Consider the following 26051-nt stretch of genomic DNA (forward strand, 5'->3'; position numbering starts at 1 on the left):
TCCGGTTTCTAACATTGATGGCCTAGCCTTAGGATAAGTCATCAACGTTAGAAACTGGAAAACCCCTTTAACAGTTTTCATGTTTACGGCAACAATGTGATCAATAAATATATGAGCAGTGGACTGTTTACAGGGGGCAAGTAAAGTTAAGGGGTTGGCTACTTTTAGACTAATATTGAGAAACAAATGTCATTGTTTGTATAATAAAATGTTGCACAATTTTCCAATATACTTTCTGTATTAATTTTCTGCTTGCTCTCATTCCCTCCTAGTGGATAAAAATCAGTCCATGGTCATGTGATAAACACACATGTACAATAGTGTTGAGCGAGTAGTATTCGATCGAATACCTTGCCAGCATAGGAATGCGTGTAATCGGCCAAACACCAAGGGGTTAAACACATCAAATATCCAAAGCGTTTAACCCCTTGGTGTTTGGCCGATTACACGCATTCCTATGCCGGCGAGGTATTCAATCGAATACTACTCGCTCATCACTAATGTACAATTGTACAACTTTTTATCAAACAAACAATAATATTTGTCTCTGAATATTGGTCTACACTTGGCCATCCTCTAACTTCAAAACTATGTTCTTGTTCCCGATTGTCTTCCTGTGTAAAAGGCCCAATGATTTGCTGGTCAACATCTGAGATCCTATTCACATCCGCGTTCTGGGAGTCTGCTCCAGGATTCTACATTAAAAAGCGGTTACTTGGGAAACCTGTGGACCCCCCATAGACTATAATGGAGTCCATGTGGTTTCCACACGAAACATGAGGCGAGAAAAGCGTTTCTTACAGGACTTTTCTCTCCGTATAATTCATGCAAAAAATGAGTGGAAACCACACAAACACCATTATAGTCTATGAAGTCCGCAGGTTTCCTGAAGGTAACCACTTTTTAATGCATATAGGTTTCTGTTCAGGGTTGGGGGGTCCCCAAGCAGACTCCCCAAACAGAAACCCGAATGCAGATGTGAAATGGGCCTCAGAGCAGTTCATGTGGCGGTAGGAAAAACAAACAAAAAAACCCAAAACCACTCAGCACAGACCCAGGCAGCCTTTGGGTCAAAGCAGAAGTGGATCGAGAAAGCGTGAGTAACTTTGTTATTTTAACATGCCCCTATTAGGCACTTATACCATTAGTTTTCCCCTTTGGCATAGTATACCACAGTAAACCATGGAAAGAATTTGCTATAATGCTACAAGCATGCTGATCATACCCATAGAGCGGTCCATCGTTTCCTATTGCAGAAACCATGATCACATTGTTGGCTGTTAATTCCCAAACCTGCAAGGTATGAAAGGAAATGACTGACAAGATCTTTCTTATCACCAAGTTTCAAAGGTTAAACTGTTTTACTATACAGATCTTATTCATAACTAACCTTATCTACAAAAGGATGATCCATGAAGTCCGGCCCTCCAATGCTGAGGTTCAATACATCTATTTTCTTAAGAATGGCATAGTTAAAAGCATCAAGGAACCAAGACGTGTAGGAGACCTGAATAGGAAATTTTAGTATGAAAATTATTAACTGGACTTAGAAATTTTTAATTAAAGAGGCCGTCATTTACATGTACACATTCTCAGTGCCCTGTTAGAAGCACAAGGGGAGCAGTCAGCAGAAGAGCTCTGGAAATGGACAGATTTGCAAATTAAAAGGGATTACGACTAGAGATGAGCGAACAACATTCGGAACAGCCGTCCCGAATAGCACGTTCCCATAGAAATGAATGGAAGCGGCCGGCACGCAGACTTTGCCGGCGGCCGTTCGCTTAACCCCCAGTGTGCCCGCTACATCCATTCATTTCTATGGGAGCGTGCGATTCAAAACAGCTGTTTCGAATAGTGTTCGCTTATCTCTAATTATGACCATGACCATGCTGGATCTCAGTCCATCTCGGTATGAGCTGTAATATCAAGCATAGCCACTATACAGCATGGTGATGTGCTTGGTAAGTAATACAGAGTTCTCAAATAATATGATAGGAATTATTCAGGATTTCCAAATCAGTGACTGCCTGGTTCACCCCTTTAATTCTCAGAATCCATAAAGGGGCCATACGCAGTCAAGAAATGTTAGCCAAATTCAATACTTTGGTGAGACTGAGCGACTCGTGTGGAGTAAAGGATCCTTACTCTGCCAGTAAATGGACAATATCACTATGTTAGACATTTTACAATAGAAGATAGGTCTGGTAGTAGCTTAGTCCTCTTCTCCCAATCATTCAGGTGTATGAAGGAGTAGGAGAGAAAAGAATGTGGCTTAAAAGTGTTTTCTGACCCAAAACTAAATTTTCATAGTGATAGTTCCTCAGTATGTTATCCATGGAGGTCCACCACCCAGACTATGGACGGATCAGCTGTTGCAGCGGCCTCAGGGTACCAAAAGCTGCGTCAGGGGTACTACAGCGCTGCTCCAATTACTTGAATAGGATTGGCACAGCTTGATCTGTCCAAGGTCCAGGTATGGACAGGTCATCATTATTAAAAACTCAATTGGGGACCTGCAAACACCTACAAAAAATGTATTGAAAACTTACACTATGAGCAAAGTTGCACGGACTACATAGCATTACAAACATGGCAGGTTATGCCTCACATCTTCTGACATACACTTATTATAAGCTTTTCCTTCTCCTTTGGGTAGATCTGTACTAACTGTTTACTATACCCCGCTTGCTATATAAACCCTGTAAATCCTAAACAGAGAGGGGCCAAATTACAATTATTATACAGAAGTTCAACCAAACCTATAGTTAAAGGCACCATCACTTTTGTAAACCATTACGAAATAGCAAGTATTTTATTGTGAGTCCAAAGTTTTGACCATACAAACCTATACTGCAAGACATGGGTAGTCACATAAGTAAACGTACCTGATTATTGGTGAAAACTCGGTAGATGTGTAACTCAGAGTCTGGAGCAAGTCCCTGGCATTCTCGCATGCTGGCAATGACACCTGCCACAAATGTCCCATGGCCAAGTCCTCATAAAGCAGAAAGACAAAGTTTATGTATAAGGGCCAGATGCCAGATATGACACACGACTAAGCAAACACAAAATACTTTAAGTAAATGACAATCTACAATGTTTAACCCTTTAAGGATGCACTTCAGTTTTGGCATTAAGGAGGTTGTCCAGCTCCAGAACGATTTTTCATACTGATGGACCTACTCACAGACAGTGATCTATCGAGGTCTGACACCCGGGCCCCCAGACAGACCATCTGTTCTAGTAGCCTCTGTGTGTCAAAAGCTGTGGAAATGTCACAGTATGAAAATTGGGAAGGGAGGACAAAATGCAGGAGGCCTTTGGTACTGTTAGCATAGATTCCAAAAAAGCAGTAAGTTGGCAAAAAATCAGATTAGAAGTCACTCTCTTACTCAGGCTAAACAGGCAACACGTTTTTAGGTGTAATCAATTTTTATTAAAGATTTTGGGAACATTAATGTAATAGACACAAACAAAAAAACAAGCAAATGAAGGGGGGACAACATATCCCAAGTAACAACAAGGTGGCCATGCAAAGCAGGCAACATGTTTTTACATTGGGCTAATGTCTTCATGAGGCCAATAAGAACACAAATGATAGAAATGGCTCAAAGAGGCTTATACCTCAGATGCGTAATGAAACATCGCCTGTTGCATATAACAGCGACTGTGCTCAGCCATTATTAGGATACCAATGGTGAAATAAAATGCCCAGGTGGACATAATAAATTGTGTCCGTAATATGCTGACAATATTATAAACCACACTTTGTGTACCAGTGCAGTTTAGTATTAACACTAAGGGGGCGTTCACACTACCGTCGGTGTCCGACAGGTAGTGTCCGCTCCTAGTGTCCGCTCAAAATCTGGCACGGACATTAGGAGCGGACACTAGCTGTGTCCGTGACACTTGTCATTTATTTAAATGGACATCGGGTGCGTTCTTTTGCACTCCGTGCCCTTCCTTCACTGTCCGCATGTAAAGATGTCCGACTTCTCAAGCGGACAGAAAAACCCAACATGTAGGGTTTTTCTGTCCGCTTGAGAAGTCGGACATCTTTACATGCGGATAGGGAAGGAAGGGCACGGAGTGCAAAAGAACGCACCCGATGTCCATTTAAATAAATGACAAGTGTCACGGACACAGCTAGTGTCCGCTCCTAATGTCCGTGCCAGATTTTGAGCGGACACTACCTGTCGGACACCGACGGTAGTGTGAACGTCCCCTAAGATGTAACATATGTGAAGGCCCTATGACAGACATTTAGTTGTCTCCTGAACCTGGATTCAAAACTCACACCTCTGTAGACCGAGTGGTTACATTATCACAGATAGATAGATAGATAGATAGATAGATAGATAGATAGATAGATAATCTCATTTCTTAAGCCCCAGCCATACTGCCCATTGACTGTGCTCTTGCTGCAGTGTGTTAGCACTATAACAGGGTTACAAAGAAGTAAAAGTCCAAGAGCACAGAGTGTCTACTTACCATCATCCAAGGTTTTCTCATTGGTCCAGTTGCTTCGTTCTTTCACGTTTTTAAAGTGTGGGTGTTTCTCGCTCAATCCAGTGTCAAACACAGCAACTCTTACATTACTGCCTGTACAGGGAGACAAAAACAAAACCCTCATTCTTTCATTCCTGAATAGTCACACGGTACAATAAGATCATACTGTATTACCGTATTTTACGGACTATAAGGCGCACTGGACTATAAGCCGCATTGCCCATGAGCGCCTTATAGTCCGTCTCGGTTCATATATAAGGCGCACTGGACTATAAGCCGCAGTCCGGTGCGCATTATATCTTATTGAAAGCGGCGGCAGGCAGACTTTGCCAGCGGCCGCTTAACCCCCCGCGTGCCAGCCGCTTCTATTGGAAGCGCTCGGCAGGCGAGGAGGGGCTCTATCAGCAAAATCATGCTGATAGAGCCCAACCGTAAACGTTAGATTAAACTACCCCCCCCCCCCCCCCCCCCCCGTTTTAAAATAAAAGCCTGAAACAGAATGTGAAACTTACCGAGCGGTGCAGGGTGGGCGGGCATTCAGGCCTCCTCTTCCTCCGATGTTCCGTCCTCCTCCGGCGCTCGCAAGCTGATAATGGCCAGGGCACATGCGCAGTAGAAGCATTATGATATTGCGCATGCGCCCCGGCCATTATCAGCGAGCGCCGGAGGAGAAGGACGCAACATCGGAGGCAGAGGAGGCCTGAATGCCCGCCCGCCCGCCCTGCACCGCTGGGTAAGTTTCACGTTCTGTTTCAGGCCGGCGTGACAGCAGGGCTGCCGGACACTTCCCATTCATTTCTATGGGAGCCGGCATGCGAGCGCTCCCCATAGAAATGAATGGACTGCTTTTTTCCATTCATTTCTATAGGGAGCGCTCGCATGCCGGCTCCCATAGAAATGAATGGGAAGTGTCCGGCAGCCCTGCTGTAACGCCGGCGTGTACGGCTGTGATACACGCCGGCGTTCGGTAGTGTGAATGCACCCTTACGGTGCCTTTTATGTATGTATGGAAGCGGCACGCAGTCTTTGCCGCCGCTTCCATCCATATATAAGCCGCACCGGACTATAAGCCGCACTTACGATTTCTGAGGAAATCGTAGGTTTTTATGTGCGCCTTATAGTCCGGAAAATACGGTATGTGTACAGTACATGCACCAGATGTCAACACATGAACCCAAGCAAACAGGAAATAAGTAGTGTCCAATGTTGTTTTCCACAGAGTAAGTCCTTGCACAGCAATACCACGTGTATCATGTACTATGTCTTGCATGCACAGATTCGGATAAGAGTGCCCATTTTGTAGTAGAGGGTTCTTTCTCTCACACACACACACACAACCTACATATACATATATACAGCTTTTGCTCACTGTTGGCCTCAACATGATCACTAATCAATCAGATTTGAAAATGAAAGCACTAAGAGACCTTGGGCAGTAGATAGCTGGATTGGTTGCTTTGGGAAACTGCCTCATTTTTCTTTTCCAACTCTTTGCATAAATCATTCCCCAGTACATCTTATGCCTCTTATGGGCCACAGCTGCGAGGTAACCTGCCCGACTGTAGTGGGATCCTTTACAAACACTTTATACCTAGACAATGCCCAGGAGGATACAAGGAGATCCGTTCTCCAAACCATATTCTGCACAGGTAATGTGATCTATATATTAATAATAGATATTAGTGATCTCTTAATATCACTTCACTCTACCCAGGGGCATGGCAGGCAGAAATGAAGCAAGGCATTGCATTATGTGTTATACAGTAGCCAAACACTCCAATAAGGTATATAGCAGCATGTCAGAGAGGAAGCAGGGGCATGGCAGGCAGAAATAAAGCACAGTAATGCCAGTAGCCCCTTCGGGATATAATAAGAGGCCTACCAACGTAATCCTCCCAGAGACAAGTGTATATTAATGAGCAGAGAACATCCATTATCTGTGGAGGATAACATCTTACATTTTAATTCCAGTGTCTCCTTTGTGTGTTTGCTTTAGAGACAATAGGCCATGTAAACACACACATAGCAAAGTAGTTATAATGAAGATCTGTTTCCACCTTTAGTTCTATTTAGCTTTCCCATGTGTCCCATGAGTCAACCAAATACATGTACCGTATTTTTCGGACTATAAGACGCACTTTTTTTCCCTCCAAATATGGGAGGAAAATGGGGGTGCGTCTTATAGTCTGAATGCAGCGGTGGAAATACGGTGTGTCTGTGTCCCGTCCCTATCCAGTCTGTGCAAAGCAGAGAATGGCTACAGATAGAGGGTACAGGCGGCGCAGGCAAGTTAGAAGAAAGCCTGCGGCGCCTGTACTTGTTTATCATGCCCCTTCCTGACATCTGCCGTTTCATTACGGTAGATGTTGGGTCTGGGGTTGAGCGATCGGGATTGGAAAAGATCAGATTCTGATCGTCGATTGAGAAAATTTCACGATCGCGATCGGAATTCCGATCCAGATCTTTTCGGGCGGGATCGAGATCGGGGCTTATTTTCCACAATACTTGGCTACTGGCCAATCATTGTGGGAAAAGCTTAGCACCCATAGGAATGAATGGAAGCAGCCGGCTGCTTAACCCCCTGCGTGCCGGCTGCGTCCATTCATTCCTATGGATTTACCGCAGCCTGCCACTCTTCTGCTTCGTCCCTATTTTACCGTATACTCAGCTGAATATACGGTAAAACAGGGACAAAGCAGAAGAGTGGTAGGCTGCGGTAAATCATTGTGTGCTGTGCTACAGTGAGGACGATGAGGCAAGTTCACGAGTAGATAGATTCTACTGTATATTGACTTGTCCATCTATCTACTAGACAAGTCAATGTACAGTAATATCTATCTACTCGTGAACTTCGCTCAATTTACCTGCTCAGAAGTGCTGCGGCTGCCCTCTTCTGGTCCGGTCCTCTGTCCTTCATGTGGCTTCAGAGCACCCTGCGCCCCGCCTCCCTAGACTAGTATTATAGAGAAGGCGGGGCTTAGGAGAGTGTGGGCGGGTACTGGGAGGGGAGACATGACTGATGCACTCACTTCTCCCCGCCCACACTCTCCAGCCGCACCAAGCCCCGCCTACTCCCTGCATCTCTACAATACTAGTCTAGGGAGGCCGGGGGGCGCAGGGCGCTCTGAAGACATGTGAAGGACAGAGGACAGGACCAAGAAGAACTGGGAGCTGCAGCTGTTCAGGTACACGGACACCGGTGGTGGGGCAGGAATATTATATTATGTTATTAAATATTTTACAAATTTTCACAAATTTTTTGGCTTCAAAATTTTTTTCCCCTATTTTCCTTCTCTAAAACCTTAGTGCGTCTTATAGTCCGAAAAATACGGTACTTAATCCAGTTCCTTCCTAAATGATAGGGGTCACAAGACCGATGCCATGTTACTCATATTCTGTTAGCCCATGGTTGCATTTCACAGGACCGATTCATGGGCTATGCAGAAAAGGATATGCATTGATATAACAAATAAAGAGCATAGGTATGATCATGATGATAGTCAGAGAACTTTAGTTTATATAACCTGCAATATTTAGAAGTTCTGGCCTCCATTAAGGAGGACATTTCACGACCTCTAAGGGCCCGTGCACATCATGTAATAGGCGATGTTCCACTGATTCTGGCATAGTTGGATTTTTTTTAAATTTTTATTCAGGGTGTGATTCTGAACTCTGACAGTGGCTGCCTTTGATAGGAGCTCTGAGTCAAAACCCAAGCCTGACACTGCCTTCCTGACATTAAAAACCTTAAAGGAGTATTCCCATGAACATAACCATATTTACATTTGTAGAGTTTTACAGATTTTCTATAATAGTCTTAGTGATGACAGTCTGTTGGCTTGATTAGTTGGCAATGGATACTACCATGAACGAAGAGTCTTTCTGGAAGGAGTTTTGACCAAGCACCAGACCACAGAAAGTTTCTGCAGGCGTGGTCATTTCCACTGGCAACCAAACAAGAAAGCAGACAGCCACCACTGTGCTGATTGGAGAAAAATCTTTTAAAAACTATTAAAAAAATAAAAAAAAATTTTTTTTTATTTTTTTTTAAAAAAAAATTTTATATAAAATTTTTTTTTTTTAAATATCTGCAATGTTTAACTTTTCACTGTCTATGAATTAAAATGTAATTAAGTCCGTGGGAATATCCCTTTAAATAGCAAATCAAGTACCAAATCTAAGTGTGCTTGTTGCTCAGGAATGGTGGAAGCTAGGGAAGAAATTCCAACTGTTCAGGAATCAGTGGAGCAGCACCTATTAACAGATGGTAAGAACTTGAACTGGAGGTGAAAGATCCTCTTAAAAAGAAATAGGAGTGATGCAATATGACTGACCTGTGAATCCCAGTTGCCACAATACATCAGCTTGCAGGGTCTGAGCAACTTGCCGTGGGATGGCTCTCAGAAGCCGTCGACTAGAGTGCCTTCCTGTAGCATGCCAAAATCCAGAGCTAAGAGAAAGACTGGTCCTCCTGAGTGGTCGAGAAGACTGCCATTTCTGACTCCACTTTGTCTCATTGCAGGAGGCTGACTGTTCACCTATTTAAGAAGGAGGCAGAGGTTAAGTAAAAAATAAAAATATTCACACCTATACTGTAGCAATCCTTTAAAATATGTATACTGTATGAAAGGATTAAAAGGGATCCTATCATTACAATCCCTTTTTTTTTTCCAACTAACATGAAGGAATAGCCTTAAGAAAGGCTATTCTTCTCCTACCTTTAGATGCCTTCTCCTCGCCACCGTTCGGTAGATATTCCGTTTTCCGTCTTTATGCAAATGAGTTCTCTCGCAGCACTGGGGGTGGGCCCCAGCGCTCAAACAGCACTGGGGACATCCTCAGTGCTGCGAGAGAACTCTCCAGAGCCGCCTCCGTCATCTTCAGGAGCCGGCCTCTGCGCGTCATCTTCCGGCCTGGCTTTCAATCGTAATCCGTAATCCAGCGGGCAGAGCCAACTGCACGTGGCCATTTTTTTGTGTCCGCTTACACGAGCTCTTATAGTAAGCAGCCACAAAAAAATGGCCGCACGCAGGTGCAGTTGGCTCTACCCGAGGCCTGCTGGCAGAGCCAATTGCGCATGCATAGAAGATTGAAAGCCAGGCCGGAAGACGACATGTAGAGGCCGGTTCCTGAAGAAGATGGAGGCGGCGCTGGAGAGTTCTGTCGCAGCATTGGGGACGCCCCCAGTGCTGTTTGAGCCCTAGGGTCTGCCCCCAGTGCTGCGAGAGAACTCATTTGCATAAGACGGAAAACAATCTCTACCAAACGGCGGGACGAAGAAGACATCTAAAGTTAGGAGAAGGCTATTCCTACGTGTTAGTTAGAAAAAAAAGGGATTCGAATGATAGGACACCTTTAAACCTGATGAATTGCTCTGCTGGGTTTATCCTAACATTATTATATTCAAAACATCAACCGTGTGAAAACACCAATGAAAGCACGATTAGACCAATCCAAGACTGCAGACTCCGAATAGCGTTAGTGTGACGCAGAGACTTTTTGAAAGATGTGTGTGAAACTGCTTTTAGCCTGCTAACTTTTCAATAAAGGAGGAGTATTTTTTATCTTACGACAACAGCCGTGCTGGATTTTTCTTTTTACCTATGGATCTATCCCCAGCCTCTCCATTGATAGTTCAGTGGTCTAATGACTTAAAGGGGCTTTCTAAGCAGATTTTTTTTTTTTTTTTTTTTTTTTTAAGAAAAGTCTGTTAGTGCTAGTAATGGATTAATAAGTACACCCATATACCTTTAGCAGAGTTTGTAGTGATGTCTGAGTGCTGCTGGCAGCCTCTACCTTTGTTTAGATTGTGTTAGCTTCCTGCTGTGAAGCTTCCTGCTACACTAGTTCCCTCTGCCTCAGCTCCCCTCCTCCTCTCTCACTCTGTTACAAAACCCTCCCTGTCTCACTAGCCTTGCCCCTCCCATACTCCCTGTATCACCAAGCCTAGCCCCTCCTAGTATAAGACTAAATATCTCGCCCATTACTAGCTCCTCCCACTCAGCCTAGCAATCCCGCCTATTAATAGCCCCTCCCCCATCTCCCTAGCTAACCTGTAATACCCAATGCTAGAAAACAGGAAGAGGGGAGGAGATAGGGGAGGAGGAAGAGTAATGGTGACGTTCCGTTTCGGAAGCGGTAACAAAAGAACGTTACTGGATTATCAGAAAGTGTCCCTGGGGTGGTCACACGGCCGCTCCAGGGATATGGGTAATTATAGATTTTTTTTGTAATTGAAGTAAATTAGAAGTTAGGTGGTGGGGGGGGGGAGAGAGTTTAGTTTAGGGGTTAATTCTCAGTTTATCCTGGACAACCCCTTTAATACTAGAGCAGAGGGTTGAAGAGAGGGTAAGGATTATCTCTCCTCAGATTGATCTGCTACACTATACTATAAAAGAGGCCACTGCCATTACACAATACTAGTTCCATGAAGGGGTGTACTACGTCTTTAGTCAGATGGATGGTATGTATCATAGTAATATCCACATGAATGTCAGGACCCAACGTCTCTCGGAGGAACATTACCCAGTGCATCACACTGCCTCCATTGCCTTGCTTGCTTCCCATAGTGCATTCTACTGGCAGCTTTTCCTCAGGTAAGCAATGCACACAAACCTGATACATGTTTTAAAGAAATCCAGTCAGGTCATCTTTCTTCCATTACTGTATGGTCCAAAGCTAGTCATCATGTGCCCACTGTAGGCGCTTTCAGTTGTGCAGAAGAGTCAAATTGTGTTTCACATAGCTTTCTAGTGTCATGCAAGGTGAAAGCTTATACCACTCTAGATATTTATTCATTTTTACAGAGGGGAGGGGCTTATTGGGACCTTAAGCAATCTAAAAGATTAGCTATAATGTCAGAAACTGGCATAAAAATTATAGAGGAAACCTACATCAGCAAGTTGTAGATCGGCTACTGTGGTGCACAATAGCAAACTTAAAGGAGATATCCGGGGACTTTAATTTACATTACCTCCTCTGGACAGGTGTTCAAGCTGGACCTGGTGGTTCTGACTCTGGTTGCGTGATCAGAACTAGCTCCAATCTCTAATTTTCACAGGCCATTACTAATGCTATAGGGTCTGGTTTTACTATAGTTTACCTAGAGAACAGGTAATCATCTGCGAAAACAGGAGAAAAGGAAGGATCCTGAAGGACCTAGGGGACCATTTCAGATCAAATGTTGATGACCCATGACACCCAGGACCCCCACAAACCAGTAGCAGCACAGTCTCCACCCTGCTTTCTAGCGGTGTACAAAACTGCACATTAATGAGGACTAAACTAGGGGAACAGTCTCTTGCCAACAACAATATATAATTTACTAGCAGGAGGATCCGGCTTCGCGCTGGTATATTAAATTTTTTTGTTTGTGTAGTGGCCCCATAAGAATTGTCCAATTTTGCACTGGTGTATTTTGTATGTTTGTGTGTATGTCCATAAGCGTCATGTGATCATGTGTATCTCATTTTGGATATCAGTGAAAAACCTGTGATCAGTTGTTATGGATACCTGTAGTAAAGCTATGTGTATGTGACCTTGTGTAACAGTGTCATCCACAGTGCCCTGCTTCTATAAAGCTGACATACAGCAGTGAAGAAAAATGGCTGGGTTGCTTTGGAAACCTGGAGTAAAACTCTAATGTATAGTACTGTGTGCAGATGCGCCTATCTAATACCACGGCATGTGGTACTGTGTGCAGACATGCGTTTCTAATCCTCTGGCGTGTGGAACTGTGTGCAGATGTGCGTATCCAATCCTCTGGCGTGTGGTACTGTGTGCAGACGCGTGTATCTAATCCTCCCCCGTGTGGTACTACCGGTATGTGTATACGCATGTATCTAATCCTCTGGCGGTGGTACTATGTGAAGACATGCGTATCTAATCCTCCAGCGTGTTGAACTGGGAGCAGATGTGCGTATCTAATCCTCCCCTGTGTGGTATTGCGTGAAGAGGTGCACATCTAATCCTCAGTTGTGTGGTACTGTGTGCAGACACATGTCTCTAATCCTCCCCTGTGTGGTATTGTGTGAAGAGGTGCATATCTAATCCTACGATGTGTGGAACTGTGTGTAGACGCGCGTATTTAATCCTACGGCATGTGGTACTGTGTGCAGATGCGTATATCTAATCCTCTGGCGTGTAGAACGGTGTGCAGACGCGCATATCTAATCCTCTGGCGTGTGGTACTGTGTGCAGATGCGTGTATCTAATCCTACGGCATGTGGTGCTGTGTGCAGACATGCGTATCTAATCCTCCTGTGTGTGGAACTGTGTGCAGGTGCGCATAGCCAATCCTCTGGCATGTTGTACTGTGTGCAGATGCACGTATCTAATACTTCAGTGTGTGGAACTGTGTGCAGAAGCGCATATTTAATCCTCTGGTGTGTGGGACTGTGTGTAGACGCATGTATCTAATCCTCTGGCGTGTGTTCCTGTCTGCTGATCTGCGTATCTAATCCTCTGATGCGTGTATCTCAGTTTGGATATCAGTGTTGGATTGTGCATGTCGAGTGACCGTTTGTATTGCAGTTGGAATATGAGTGAAAGACTTGCAGGTTTGTACTTGTTAGGGGGGGGGGGGGCATTGTGTTGGGAATGCTGTATCTCAGCACTGGTACGTCCAAGCAAGTTGGAGTCTTGTCTTAAACCTTCCCGGATACCTGAAGTATCTCTGTACCAAATTTGGTGAAGATTGATCCAGTCGTTTGGTCGCGCATAGAGAACAGACAGACAGACAAGAATTCATTTTTATAATATAGAGAGATAGTAAATAGGGAGAGCCACAGGGCAACAGTGTTAATATTATGTTATTCAGATAAATATGTTTATGTTTAGATGGCAGTAATGGGAAGGAGGTAAGAAACACCAATATTTATAATATTAAATTTTTTTGCTGCTGTGTCGGGGGTGTTTGGTGACCATTTTTGTAATATACTTAATTATTAACCTATTAATCTAACTTCCTTTTTAATAGAAAACAGTCTGCATTATACCATTTTTCAAGTTGGTATAAACTGGAGAAACATCCATATAAAAGGACCATCTTTGGTAAATGCTTCAGCTCTGAATTTACAATTGTGTACAGCTCAGTTAGAGGTTACTAGTAGAGATGAGCGAACACTAAAATGTTCGAGGTTCGAAATTCGATTCGAACAGCCGCTCACTGTTCGAGTGTTCGAATGGGTTTCGAACCCCATTATAGTCTATGGGGAACATAAACTCGTTAAGGGGGAAACCCAAATTCGTGTCTGGAGGGTCACCAAGTCCACTATGACACCCCAGGAAATGATACCAACACCCTGGAATGACACTGGGACAGCAGGGGAAGCATGTCTGGGGGCATAAAAGTCACTTTATTTCATGGAAATCCCTGTCAGTTTGCGATTTTCGCAAGCTAACTTTTCCCCATAGAAATGCATTGGCCAGTGCTGATTGGCCAGAGTACGGAACTCGACCAATCAGCGCTGGCTCTGCTGGAGGAGGCGGAGTCTAAGATCGCTCCACACCAGTCTCCATTCAGGTCCGACCTTAGACTCCGCCTCCTCCGGCAGAGCCAGCGCTGATTGGCCGAAGGCTGGCCAATGCATTCCTATGCGAATGCAGAGACTTAGCAGTGCTGAGTCAGTTTTGCTCAACTACACATCTGATGCACACTCGGCACTGCTACATCAGATGTAGCAATCTGATGTAGCAGAGCCGAGGGTGCACTAGAACCCCTGTGCAAACTCAGTTCACGCTAATAGAATGCATTGGCCAGCGCTGATTGGCCAATGCATTCTATTAGCCTGATGAAGTAGAGCTGAATGTGTGTGCTAAGCACACACATTCAGCACTGCTTCATCACGCCAATACAATGCATTAGCCAGTGCTGATTGGCCAGAGTACGGAATTCGGCCAATCAGCGCTGGCTCTGCTGGAGGAGGCGGAGTCTAAGGTCGGACCTGAATGGAGACTGGTGTGGAGCGATCTTAGACTCCGCCTCCTCCAGCAGAGCCAGCGCTGATTGGCCGAATTCCGTACTCTGGCCAATCAGCACTGGCCAATGCATTCTATTAGCCCGATGAAGTAGAGCTGAATGTGTGTGCTAAGCACACACATTCAGCACTGCTTCATCGGGCTAATAGAATGCATTGGCCAGCGCTGATTGGCCGAATTCCATACTCTGGCCAATCAGCACTGGCCAATGCATTCTATTAGCCCGATGAAGTAGAGCTGAATGTGTGTGCTAAGCACACACATTCAGCACTGCTTCATCACGCCAATACAATGCATTAGCCAGTGCTGATTGGCCAGAGTACGGAATTCGGCCAATCAGCGCTGGCTCTGCTGGAGGAGGCGGAGTCTAAGATCGCTCCACACCAGTCTCCATTCAGGTCCGACCTTAGACTCCGCCTCCTCCAGCAGAGCCAGCGCTGATTGGCCGAATTCCGTACTCTGGCCAATCAGCACTGGCTAATGCATTGTATTGGCGTGATGAAGCAGTGCTGAATGTGTGTGCTTAGCACACACATTCAGCTCTACTTCATCGGGCTAATAGAATGCATTGGCCAGCGCTGATTGGCCGAATTCCGTACTCTGGCCAATCAGCACTGGCTAATGCATTGTATTGGCGTGATGAAGCAGTGCTGAATGTGTGTGCTTAGCACACACATTCAGCTCTACTTCATCGGGCTAATAGAATGCATTGGCCAATCAGCGCTGGCCAACGCATTCTATTAGCGTGAACTGAGTTTGCACAGGGGTTCTAGTGCACCCTCGGCTCTGCTACATCAGATTGCTACATCTGATGTAGCAGTGCCGAGTGTGCATCAGATGTGTAGTTGAGCAAAACTGACTCAGCACTGCTAAGTCTCTGCATTCGCATAGGAATGCATTGGCCAGCCTTCGGCCAATCAGCGATGGCTCTGCCGGAGGAGGCGGAGTCTAAGGTCGGACCTGAATGGAGACTGGTGTGGAGCAATCTTAGACTCCGCCTCCTCCAGCAGAGCCAGCGCTGATTGGTCGAGTTCCGTACTCTGGCCAATCAGCACTGGCTAATGCATTGTATTGGCGTGATGAAGCAGTGCTGAATGTGTGTGCTTAGCACACACATTCAGCTCTACTTCATCGGGCTAATAGAATGCATTGGCCAGCGCTGATTGGCCGAATTCCGTACTCTGGCCAATCAGCACTGGCTAATGCATTGTATTGGCGTGATGAAGCAGTGCTGAATGAGTGTGCTTAGCACACACATTCAGCTCTACTTCATCAGGCTAATAGAATACATTGGCCAATCAGCGCTGGCCAATGCATTCTATTAGCTTGATGAAGCAGAGTGTGCACAAGGGTTCAAGCGCACCCTCGGCTCTGATGTAGCAGAGCTGAGGGTGCACAAGGGTTCAAGTGCACCCTCGGCTCTCCTACATCAGAGCCGAGGGTGCGCTTGAACGATTGTGCAGCCTCGGCTCTGCTACATCAGAGCCGAGGGTGCGCTTGAACCCTTGTGCACACTCTGCTTCACCAAGCTAATAGAATGCATTGGCCAGCGCTGATTGACCAGAGTACGGAATTCGGCCAATCAGCGCTGGCCAATGCATCCCTATGGGAAAAAGTTTATCTCACAAAAATCACAATTACACACCCGATAGAGCCCCAAAAAGTTATTTTTAATAACATTCCCCCCTAAATAAAGGTTATCCCTAGCTATCCCTGCCTGTACAGCTATCCCTGTCTCTTAGTCACAAAGTTCACATTCTCATATGACCCGGATTTGAAATCCACTATTCGTCTAAAATGGAGGTCACCTGATTTCGGCAGCCAATGACTTTTTCCAATTTTTTTCAATGCCCCCGGTGTCGTAGTTCCTGTCCCACCTCCCCTGCGCTGTTATTGGTGCAAAAAAGGCGCCAGGGAAGGTGGGAGGGGAATCGAATTTTGGCGCACTTTACCACGCGGCGTTCGATTCGATTCGAACATGGCGAACACCCTGATATCCGATCGAACATGTGTTCGATAGAACACTGTTCGCTCATCTCTAGTTACTAGCTATAAAAAAAAAACCCATAAGAGATCACTCATATCACAGGAGTTCATGCTGTATATAAAAATCTCATTTCTAATCACATTGGTAAATGTTGAAGCTCTACACACTGCATTGAGTATATGTGTACAAAGTCTCCATAACTTAGTTGCTAAAGGCAACTTTACAGCCTGTTTTCTATTAAAAGAAAGACTGATAGGTTAATAAATTATATTACAAAAATGCCACCCTCGCACCTCACCCTGTTCTTGAGTCTATGAATGGAATCGATGCAGCGAGCCTATTACAAGGGATTGCTTTTAATAATATAAAAAAAAAAAAAAAACCCAGAGCGCAACTCACGATGACATGCCCATCCCTAACCTCAGAAAATGGCAGCCAATTGTACCTTTGTTTTTGTTCACCCCAATCAGCCTAATATTCTTTCTTGGTATCCCAGCTGTGTACACATGCCATGTACAGCCCTGTTTACCAAGCACACACAGAAGGCTTGTATACCTGACCCTACACACAACTTTCACAATGTCATATTGCCTTTACAAATAATAAAACTGCTGCCTATGAAAAAGCTAAAGTACAGAAATTTGCTCATGCCATAACCATTCATATTAGTCACCGGAGACTACAGAATCAATAAACACTTTTTAACCAGGCCTGTCACTGGGCGTGAAGGGCAATAAAAGAACCAAGAACGGATTCTTAAATATCAGTAAGACAAGCCAACTATATACTCTCCACGAAAGTGCAAAAGGGCACTCGAGTCCAAAATCCAACACCAAGAATTGATTCCTAACAATTCTGTGACTATGCTTAGTGCTGCCGGTGGTACAGGGTGGAGAAGAAAGAGCTTTCCTCTAAGAAAAATCAGTTCTGAACGTCAAATGCACATGACATATGCGGCTGATCTTTGTGTCACGCACCCGGCATAATAACTTCTCCTTTCCTGGAGAGCTCCTGTATTGATATGAGATGTATCTGGTGATGCTTAAAGTGGAGAAGGAACAAGTTACTGGAACGAGAGAGGAAGAGATGACGACACTCTTTTAGTGATACGTCACAGCTACACTGAGAGAGGGGATCAGGATCTCCTCTTTATATGTACAAAGTATCAGAGACACCACAGCAGCTAGTCTCCACCAGCTAGAACAATTAAAAGGGATTATTCCACACATAGCCCCTGTACGACAACTCATTATAAAACAACTGATATGATCTAACCCTAGGTAGTAAATGTAGTAAAACTGCATAATCAGCATACATATCACTGGATTGTTACACTACCAGCACCAAAGCAAGCAGCTTTCCCCTCTTTCAGCCAATGTCCATGCAAAACCCACTTTTAAAAAAATTATATCAGAATATTCTATTTGTGATTGAACTGATACATTTCCCGGTAGTCAGAAATACTACATACGGCAAGGCAACTGCTGGGAAATTTATGATGTTAATATCCAAATGAAGAAAGGTTGTTGGTGACATTATATCAAGGGATGCAGAACTGACTTGGGACTTTGATTTATTACAACCATAAAGCAATTAATCATACAACCGAAGAAACTCACCTTCTGCAAACTTTAGAGAACGGAATACACGCTTCTGAGGGGTGACTCGCTTGATGTTGGGGTGGTCTTCTAATGTCAGTACTCCATCACGCTGATCGCTCTTGATCTCAATCAGTTCAAAGTCACTTGGGTAATCGCTAGCCGGGTTATTCCTAGGTACGATCCTCCAGTCCTCGATTCCTCTGCTCTTCAGTGCACTGGTGATAAACTTGCTTCGTGCATTTGCTGTGAAGTATCCATTGAATGCTACGATATATTCTGTATAAAAAGAAAGTTGGTACCATAAATAGTGCTAATCTATGTGCAGCACCGACTTACATCAAAAAGGGTAGCACGGTGGCTCTGTGGTTAGCACTGTATCCTTGCAGCGCTGGGGTCCTGGGTTTGAATACAGTCAAGGACAACATCTGCAAAGAGTTTGCATGTACTCCTCGTTTGCGCAGGTTTCCTCCCACACGTCAAAGACAAACTAACAGGGAATTAAATCTTTGAGCCCTATACAGAGTTCAGCTAAGTATTTCTGTCACAGATTCTGTAGCTCCGTGGAAAAGGACTCTTACACTGGCAACTATCTCCCTGGGTTTATACCAAACAATTGCATTCTCTATCACCCTAGAATAACAGATGGAATTGGAAAGGGATTTTATCAGCCACGGCTACAATGCTTTACTTTTTATACGGCTTACAAACATATTGGAGTCCCAGTCAGGGAATATGTGCACAAAATTAGCTGGTTGGTGGGAGTGGGAAAAAATTCATTTGAATAGGGCTGCCTGGTTGGATTGTATGGGACCGGTCTCCAAAGAACTGTGCCACTACATGTTGGGCTTGGTATTCTTGGTAGTCTACATTGTATTGGACCAACCGTCTACTTTTGTATGCGATATGCCCACTTAGTATAACAAGCTATCTAATACAGGTCTCTGCATGGCTCAATCCTGGCGCAAAGGTGAACAAACTGATGTCTCCACTGACACGTTGCTCCCTTTTCAAGGATTCCCCAACTCAGTGATTCCTTCTTAATTTATCTGACATCGATCTATGTATATATATATTTTTTTTATCAATCTACCTAAGTATAGAGAGATCGGCTCTGTGCTGCCTTGTAACAGACTTGAGTAGCAGTGCAGGAAAAAAAAATGTCAGACAGCACACACAAACTCACTTTCTGTCAAGGGGCCACATGGTGGCTCAGTGGTTAGCACTGCAGCCTTGCAGCACTGGGTCCTTTGTGTTCAAATCCCACAAAGGGCAAAAAACCATCTGCAAGGTGTTTGCATGGATTTCCATGCCATATTCCAAAAAGACATACTGATAGGGAAAAAAAATGTACATTGTGAACCCTATGTGGGGCTCACAATCTACATTTAAAAAAAAAAAAGAAAAAAAAAAAAGTCTGTCCCTTATCTATAGGCATATGGAATGTGTTTCCAGGATGAAACACCAAGCTGTTCCTATGTCTTTCTATGGGCTCCAAGCTTGAAGTCAATGGAGGTGATAGAAGTCTATGAATAGATCCGAGAATGCTTTGTAAGAATAGTTAGTAAGAAGAACACTTGTCGGGGGACTGACAGTAGGAAACCAAAATGCACTTTGCCGCCTGATGAAGGGATATTAAAGAGGACCTTTCATCAGATTGGGCACAGGCAGTTCTATCAGCGCCGCACCTCCCATGAGGCGACCTGAAGCGACCGCTTCAGGCGGCACTATGCCAGGGCCCCGGGGAGGGCAGCATTTTTGCTTACCTAAGCCAGTCCAGGACAAGTTGTCCTGGACTGGCTTAGCGTCACTGAGCGGTGGATTGGGGAGGCCCTGTAGACGCAGCATTGCTCCAGCGGCCTCCCCTCACGCTCAGTCAGAGAGCAGGTCCTCTCCCTGCCTGCTCTCTGCCTGCTAACACCGCTCCGCCACGCCCCCTTCGCTCCGCCTCGGGCGGCGAAAAAGGTAGGTTCACCCCTGAGTTCTATATACTGCTGGATCGGCTTTCCCGATCTGTGCCCCGGGTAAAGCGCTATCTGTCCCGGTACCGTAGGGCTTTACAGTCAGAAGGGCGTTTCTGACAGTTAGCCAGGGACGCCCTTCTGCCCAGCAGCGCCTACGCACTTTGCTGTGGAGCGGGGAGGAACTCCCCCCTCCCTCTCCTGATAATACTAGTCTATGGACGAGCACTGTGAGCAGAGGGAGGGGCGTTTCTCCCCGCTCACACAGCACAGCGCGATAGGCGCTGCTGGGCAGAAGGGCGTCCCTGGCTAACTGTCAGGAACGCCCTTCTGACTGTAAAGCCCTACGGTACCGGGACCGATAGCGCTTTACACCGGGCACAGATCAGGAAAGCCGACAGTGCACTGAATTCAGCGCACTGTCAGCTTTCCAGCAGTATATAGAACTGCCTGTGCCTAATCTGATGAAAGGTCCTCTTTAAGCAGATCAAAAATTTGATTGACAAATCACTTCCTGGATAAATTGATGGGAAACAGGTACCCTTATATGTCTAAAAGGGTGCAATATTTTTAATATATCAGAAAGCGGTTCACCTTTTTATATGCAAATTCATTTAATTCTGTTTTATGTGAAAACTCTATTTAATAAACTTACCATGTTCTACCACTGAGGACGAAAACTCCACACTAACTGTAAGATGAGAGCAGCCCTTGCAGGATTCGTGGTCGTGGGAGGAGTTTCCCGGCTGGGCGCTCTGGTGCTTCTTCAGACACAGTAATATGACAAGCAGCTGCAGCCAGAACTTTACAAACCTCATGTTCACAAAATGTTGCATGAAATTTATATGCTGAAGTCAAAGCTTGTGTTCACAAAGACAAGATTAGCACACAGAGCTGTCACCTGCAGGCTCTGCCTGTCAATGTCCAGCCGGGTAACTAAAAACAGTTCGAGGGGTTTAGGAAAGTTCGCATGTCAGAGGCCTTTAGCCTGGTTACACAGCACTCATTTCTTTCTTCGTTTCTTCTCCATGGTGGACCAGACTCCTCGCTCACTCAGTGTGGGAAGAAAAGAGATCAATATCCATAATGTAAGAACAAGACGACCACTTCAAATGAGTTGCTGCCAAATCCCAATACCTGAAAAATACATAGAATAATTGTAAATGGTGCATACAACTGTCTGTCACAAAGGGATTTCCATCACAGCACTTGAAAAGTCAAAAAGGCATGCAATGGCATAATTTGCGAATAGGTGGGGTCCAGCTGCTGGTCCAAGATCATCATCATGCAGCAATCCAATGTAATTTCTGATTGTGGTATCATTGGGGTCCTATTGGTAACATCATGAAACTATATAATGGGAAAACCTATCTCTGTGTTCTTGCCTAGGAACCTGCATATACTTGTATCTTGAGACTGTGGCCCTGTCTGTGTCCACACGTGAATTGGAGGGCCCTGCCTGCCTGCCTGTCTCTATATGGTTATTTCCATACTTCACATCCAACTAAATAAAGAGGCAAGCACAGCCCTCTCCGATTCACTTACGGAGCACATAAGGGTGTTTCTCGCCATAAATAAAGACTTGGGAATGCCAGAAAAGAGAAGCATAAATTTGTTGCTCCTTTCTTTATATTTTAGAAAATTCAGTTTTCACAACAGCCTTAAAAACTATTCAGATAAATGGTGGGGGGTTGAGTGCAAAAGGCAAAGTTTTGGAATTTACTTTGCCTTTGTCTCTTAATGCCTGGCCCTAAAAATAACTAGACAGTAGTGTACAGGCATGTTTCATAATAGTTGAAGACACATTATACACTAAAAATGCCACCGACACAAAGAGCACAAGTAACAAAACACACTGGTAAAACTGGATCCATTTATAAATGCAAATAGCATTACATATCCTGGATTGTGCTGCAGTTCACAGGTACACTGTAGAATATCTCTGTGCTTACAGTCATCCTACTAGGTTGTGGCATGTTAGTAAGATAGACCACCGAGTAATGATCAGCGGTAACCACCTGTATCCTGTTACATTTGGAGACATTTGCTAAGAATATTTGTGTGTGGTGGTCATACACACAAGACTAACAGTACATACTATTAAAATAAACTGAATCCGTACATGATCTGCAGATAAATATCTCATGTCTATTGCAAGCTTGCTAAAAACGGTGGCCCCTTCCCTGCATTCAGCACAGATATTCTCCCAGCCTACTGCTGGGCAGGGGCTATAACATATTCCCCTTCACTGAAAGAGTCTGCAGAGTGGATGGGAGCAATGCTATGCAGGAAAGAAGATGAAGGATCCCTGGACTAATGCGGGCTGCATGTCTAACATTTATTAAAAGCATCAAATAAGTCACATCATCTTACATAGCTAGACTGAATGAGAAGACCTTTTCAAAAAATTCTATATACAAGATACCAAACTATCAGCTGTGAGCAGGAGATCTCACTATGTACCAAAGAACTACCACATGTTATCATGATAGCTACATATGTCCCCCACCTCTGCAAAAATGTTTTTCTGCCTGTTATATCTACATGCTGTGACCCCCCTCCTCGTGTCCTCCAACCACAGTCGGCTGTATTATTATTAACATCAATCCGCACAGAGAACTAAATGATCCTGCAGTGTGTCTGTGTTTCTTTCCTTTTTAGTTGCTATGATTCCTAGGATTTCTCTATCTGCCATGAGCTTGTATGTGTTTCTCTCTTGTTATATACTACTGTACCATCTATGAAACTGTATCACTGAAATTTCCCCATTGTGGGACTATTAAAGGATTATCTTATCTTATATCTCAAGATGCCTTGTAACAACATCATACTAAAGCTCTATGTCTGTGTGCTACACGACTACAAGTCAGATGATGAGAAAGTATTCACGGAACGTCAAAGGTCTATACTTGATACGTATTAGAGACTTTGGAAGCCATTTAGGCCATTCCAGGAGCCATTATCATAAAAAACATACACAGACAAGTAAGCACCAAATTTCTAGGGGTCTGTCCAGTGCTGGCAGGGACGCTCATATTCTCCAGATTATCTTAATGTCTCACAAGGTTTTCAAGTGCTCTTTACGTGTGACGTTCAGCTGTACTGGATGAGATGGAAGCCTACAATATACTACATATAAAATTACTATCGCCTACCTGTCCTGTGAAAGTTAAACACGCAGCAAAATATACATCTAATTAAACAATGATAATTGCATAATATAATTAAAATCATTAGCTATTTTGCTTTGAAGTCACAACTACAGACGGACACAAACCCGTCACAACCACCTACAACACGGGGACCCTAAAAAGCACAAATTCCTGACGGCTCAACCTGTAGTCTAGCGCTGGGCAAATATATACAGCAAAAAAGGGGAGGCAAGTTTAAGGGGGTATCTGAGGGGTTACATACACTGATAATGGACCCAAAACCACAACACCAAATTGTGCTGTTTTTACTACAGATCTTGTGACTCTTTTTTGGGGGGGAGCTTTCATGTATTGCACAGGCTGAAGTAGTCTAATACATACAACATAAATGCTGCAGATATAACACCTGCAGTTCAGGTCAAATTCTGCTGCAGATATTTAAAGGGGATATTTATTAAGTTTCTTTTATTGATGACCTTTTCTCAGGATAGGCCATCAATAAGTGACCAGTGACATCCGGGACCCTCACTGATCAGCTGTTTAAAGAGGCCACATGACCTCGTCACTGTACTTTACACCATTTGTTTTATAGCGTCCGTGCAAGGTTAGGTTATTACAACCTTGTCCCATGCACTTATATGGGTCGAAGCTATATTATATCACACAGCTGCTATGAAACAGTTAAGTACTAACCAAACACCTTCAAACGGCTGATCGGCAGGGGTCTCAAGTGCCAAACCTACATGGATCTCTTATTAATCACCTAGCCCGAGAATAAATCATAAAAAAAAAAAAGCAGAAGCCTTTTACTGCGAGAAGAGACTGGGACTTGCTTAAAGACAAGCTGATCTGTCAGGCTTTTGAGACAAACAGCTGGGGTTTAGGGTCTTAGACCCAGGTATGATAATGCTGCTGGTGTCATACATGTCATACTCAGGACACTGAAGCCGGGTGTGCAGGTATTGAAGTGCCTGACAGGTTCCCTTTAAATGTCACCCACATTGCTGCTACTATAACTTGCACACTGAACGTCCCATGTGCACATACCCTACAGAGTCTGCCTGACACTCTCACCATCTCCTGCTCTCATGGAACCACAAGTGCCAGCATGTCCTGCCTGCTCTGAAAAGTAAGAACAATGCCGAATAAATGCCCAGTGTCACAAGACCCCAGCTAGAAGCATGCATGGGGCTCCAGGCCTGGTGTCACCGCTCCACCATAGCGCTAAATCCCTCTCCTACATCCCGTCACCAGCAGCGGCAGCCTGGACACTCACACAGCTTCCGAATACGCGCAGTACCGAGCCCGCCGACAACTTCCTCCAACTCCGTTCACTCCCGGTCACATATCGCCGCCATCTTCAGTGTTTTTTTTCTCTTCCCTTTCTGCTGTAACTCGTGACGTCACCAGAAGCAGCCGACAGGGGCGTGGTTATCACTATTTTTTTTATCCCTTTCTTATGAAAAGCTTTATTGTACGAACAGTATGAACACAGAATGACATGTGAGGGGAGGGAAGGGAAGGGAAGGGAAGGGAAGGGAAGGGAAGGGAAGGGAAGGCAGAAGGCATTCACCATTCTATACTAGGGTCTACACAGTACAAAGAAATAGCGTAGTCAACCAGTCACTGCTTTATGTTTCCAGGAGCTTTACAAAGATGACAGAATGTGACTGGTCAGCACCATACATATACTATATATACACTATATACTATATTACACCAAAGTGCATATACATAGAAAAAGGGCTAGGTTATAATTCTGTCATGGTAGAAGTTATCAAGGGCCTACAGCATGAGCTAAAGGGGCGCAACACCAGCTTTTCCAGGCACAGCACCCCATCAGGCAGTGTGTGGTATTACAGCGCCCCATCAGGCAGTATGTGGTATTACAGCGCCCCATCAGGCAGTGTGTGGTATTACAGCGCCCCATCAGGCAGTGTGTGGTATTACAGCGCCCCATCAGGCAGTGTGTGGTATTACAGCGCCCCATCAGGCAGTATGTGGTATTACAGCACCCCATCAGTCATTGGGTGGTATTACAGAACCCCATCAGTCACTGGGTGGTATTACAGCACTCCATCAGGCAGTGTGTGGTATTACAGCACCCCATCCGGCAGTGTGTGGTATTACAGCACCCCATCAGGCACTGTGTGGTATTACAGCACCCCATCAGGCACTGTGTGGTATTACAGCGCCCCATCAGGCAGTGTGTGGTATTACAGCGCCCCATCAGGCAGTGTGTGGTATTACAGCGCCCCATCAGGCAGTGTGTGGTATTACAGCGCCCCATCAGGCAGTATGTGGTATTACAGCGCCCCATCAGGCAGTATGTGGTATTACAGCACCCCATCAGTCACTGGGTGGTATTACAGAACCCCATCAGGCACTGTGTGGTATTACAGCACTCCATCAGGCAGTATGTGGTATTACAGCACCCCATCCGGCAGTGTGTGGTATTACAGCACCCCATCAGGCACTGTGTGGTATTACAGCACCCCATCAGGCACTGTGTGGTATTACAGCACCCCATCAGGCACTGTGTGGTATTACAGCACAGCGTAATTTAAGTGAAGAATGTATTACACATGAAAAACTTCAAAACTTAAATTACAAAATGAAAATAATAAGAGCAAGTGAAAAAGAAGAAGTGAAGATCATGTCCCCCTGACTGAAGAAGTGGAGAATGTGTCCCTGCCACCATTCTGATAGGTAATGCAGATTCCCTAGAAGCCGCCTGAAAGCCTTGACAACTTGTGGCTCTATGTGCACAGCGTTTCCTGGGCGGCCTACAACAATGTTCAGCTGGCACTGAATCTGAGTCCTGAATGTGTCAACCACATAGATCCATACGTTCAATACGGTTCTC

The 26051-nt window shown here is 44.8% G+C and overlaps 1 protein-coding gene across 1 annotated transcript in view; it reads right to left on the reverse strand.

The window, feature by feature from the left end:
- Window positions 1–24588, reverse strand: part of MBTPS1 (membrane bound transcription factor peptidase, site 1) — a 57015-nt gene extending 32427 nt beyond the window's left edge. Inside the window, exons 1-8 of the mRNA XM_075281782.1 lie at window positions 24462–24588; window positions 20689–21170; window positions 18094–18351; window positions 8844–9047; window positions 4492–4602; window positions 2886–2995; window positions 1391–1507; window positions 1226–1293 (exon numbers count right to left, since the gene is read on the reverse strand). Coding sequence (XP_075137883.1) covers window positions 1226–1293; window positions 1391–1507; window positions 2886–2995; window positions 4492–4602; window positions 8844–9047; window positions 18094–18351; window positions 20689–20869 — 1049 coding nt within the window. The 5' untranslated portion in view covers window positions 20870–21170; window positions 24462–24588. The remainder of the gene's footprint in view (window positions 1–1225; window positions 1294–1390; window positions 1508–2885; window positions 2996–4491; window positions 4603–8843; window positions 9048–18093; window positions 18352–20688; window positions 21171–24461) is intronic.
- Window positions 24589–26051: the final 1463 nt, after the last annotated feature.

This window comes from Leptodactylus fuscus, chromosome 7, assembly GCF_031893055.1.
Source record: "Leptodactylus fuscus isolate aLepFus1 chromosome 7, aLepFus1.hap2, whole genome shotgun sequence".
Taxonomy (NCBI): domain Eukaryota; kingdom Metazoa; phylum Chordata; class Amphibia; order Anura; family Leptodactylidae; genus Leptodactylus; species Leptodactylus fuscus.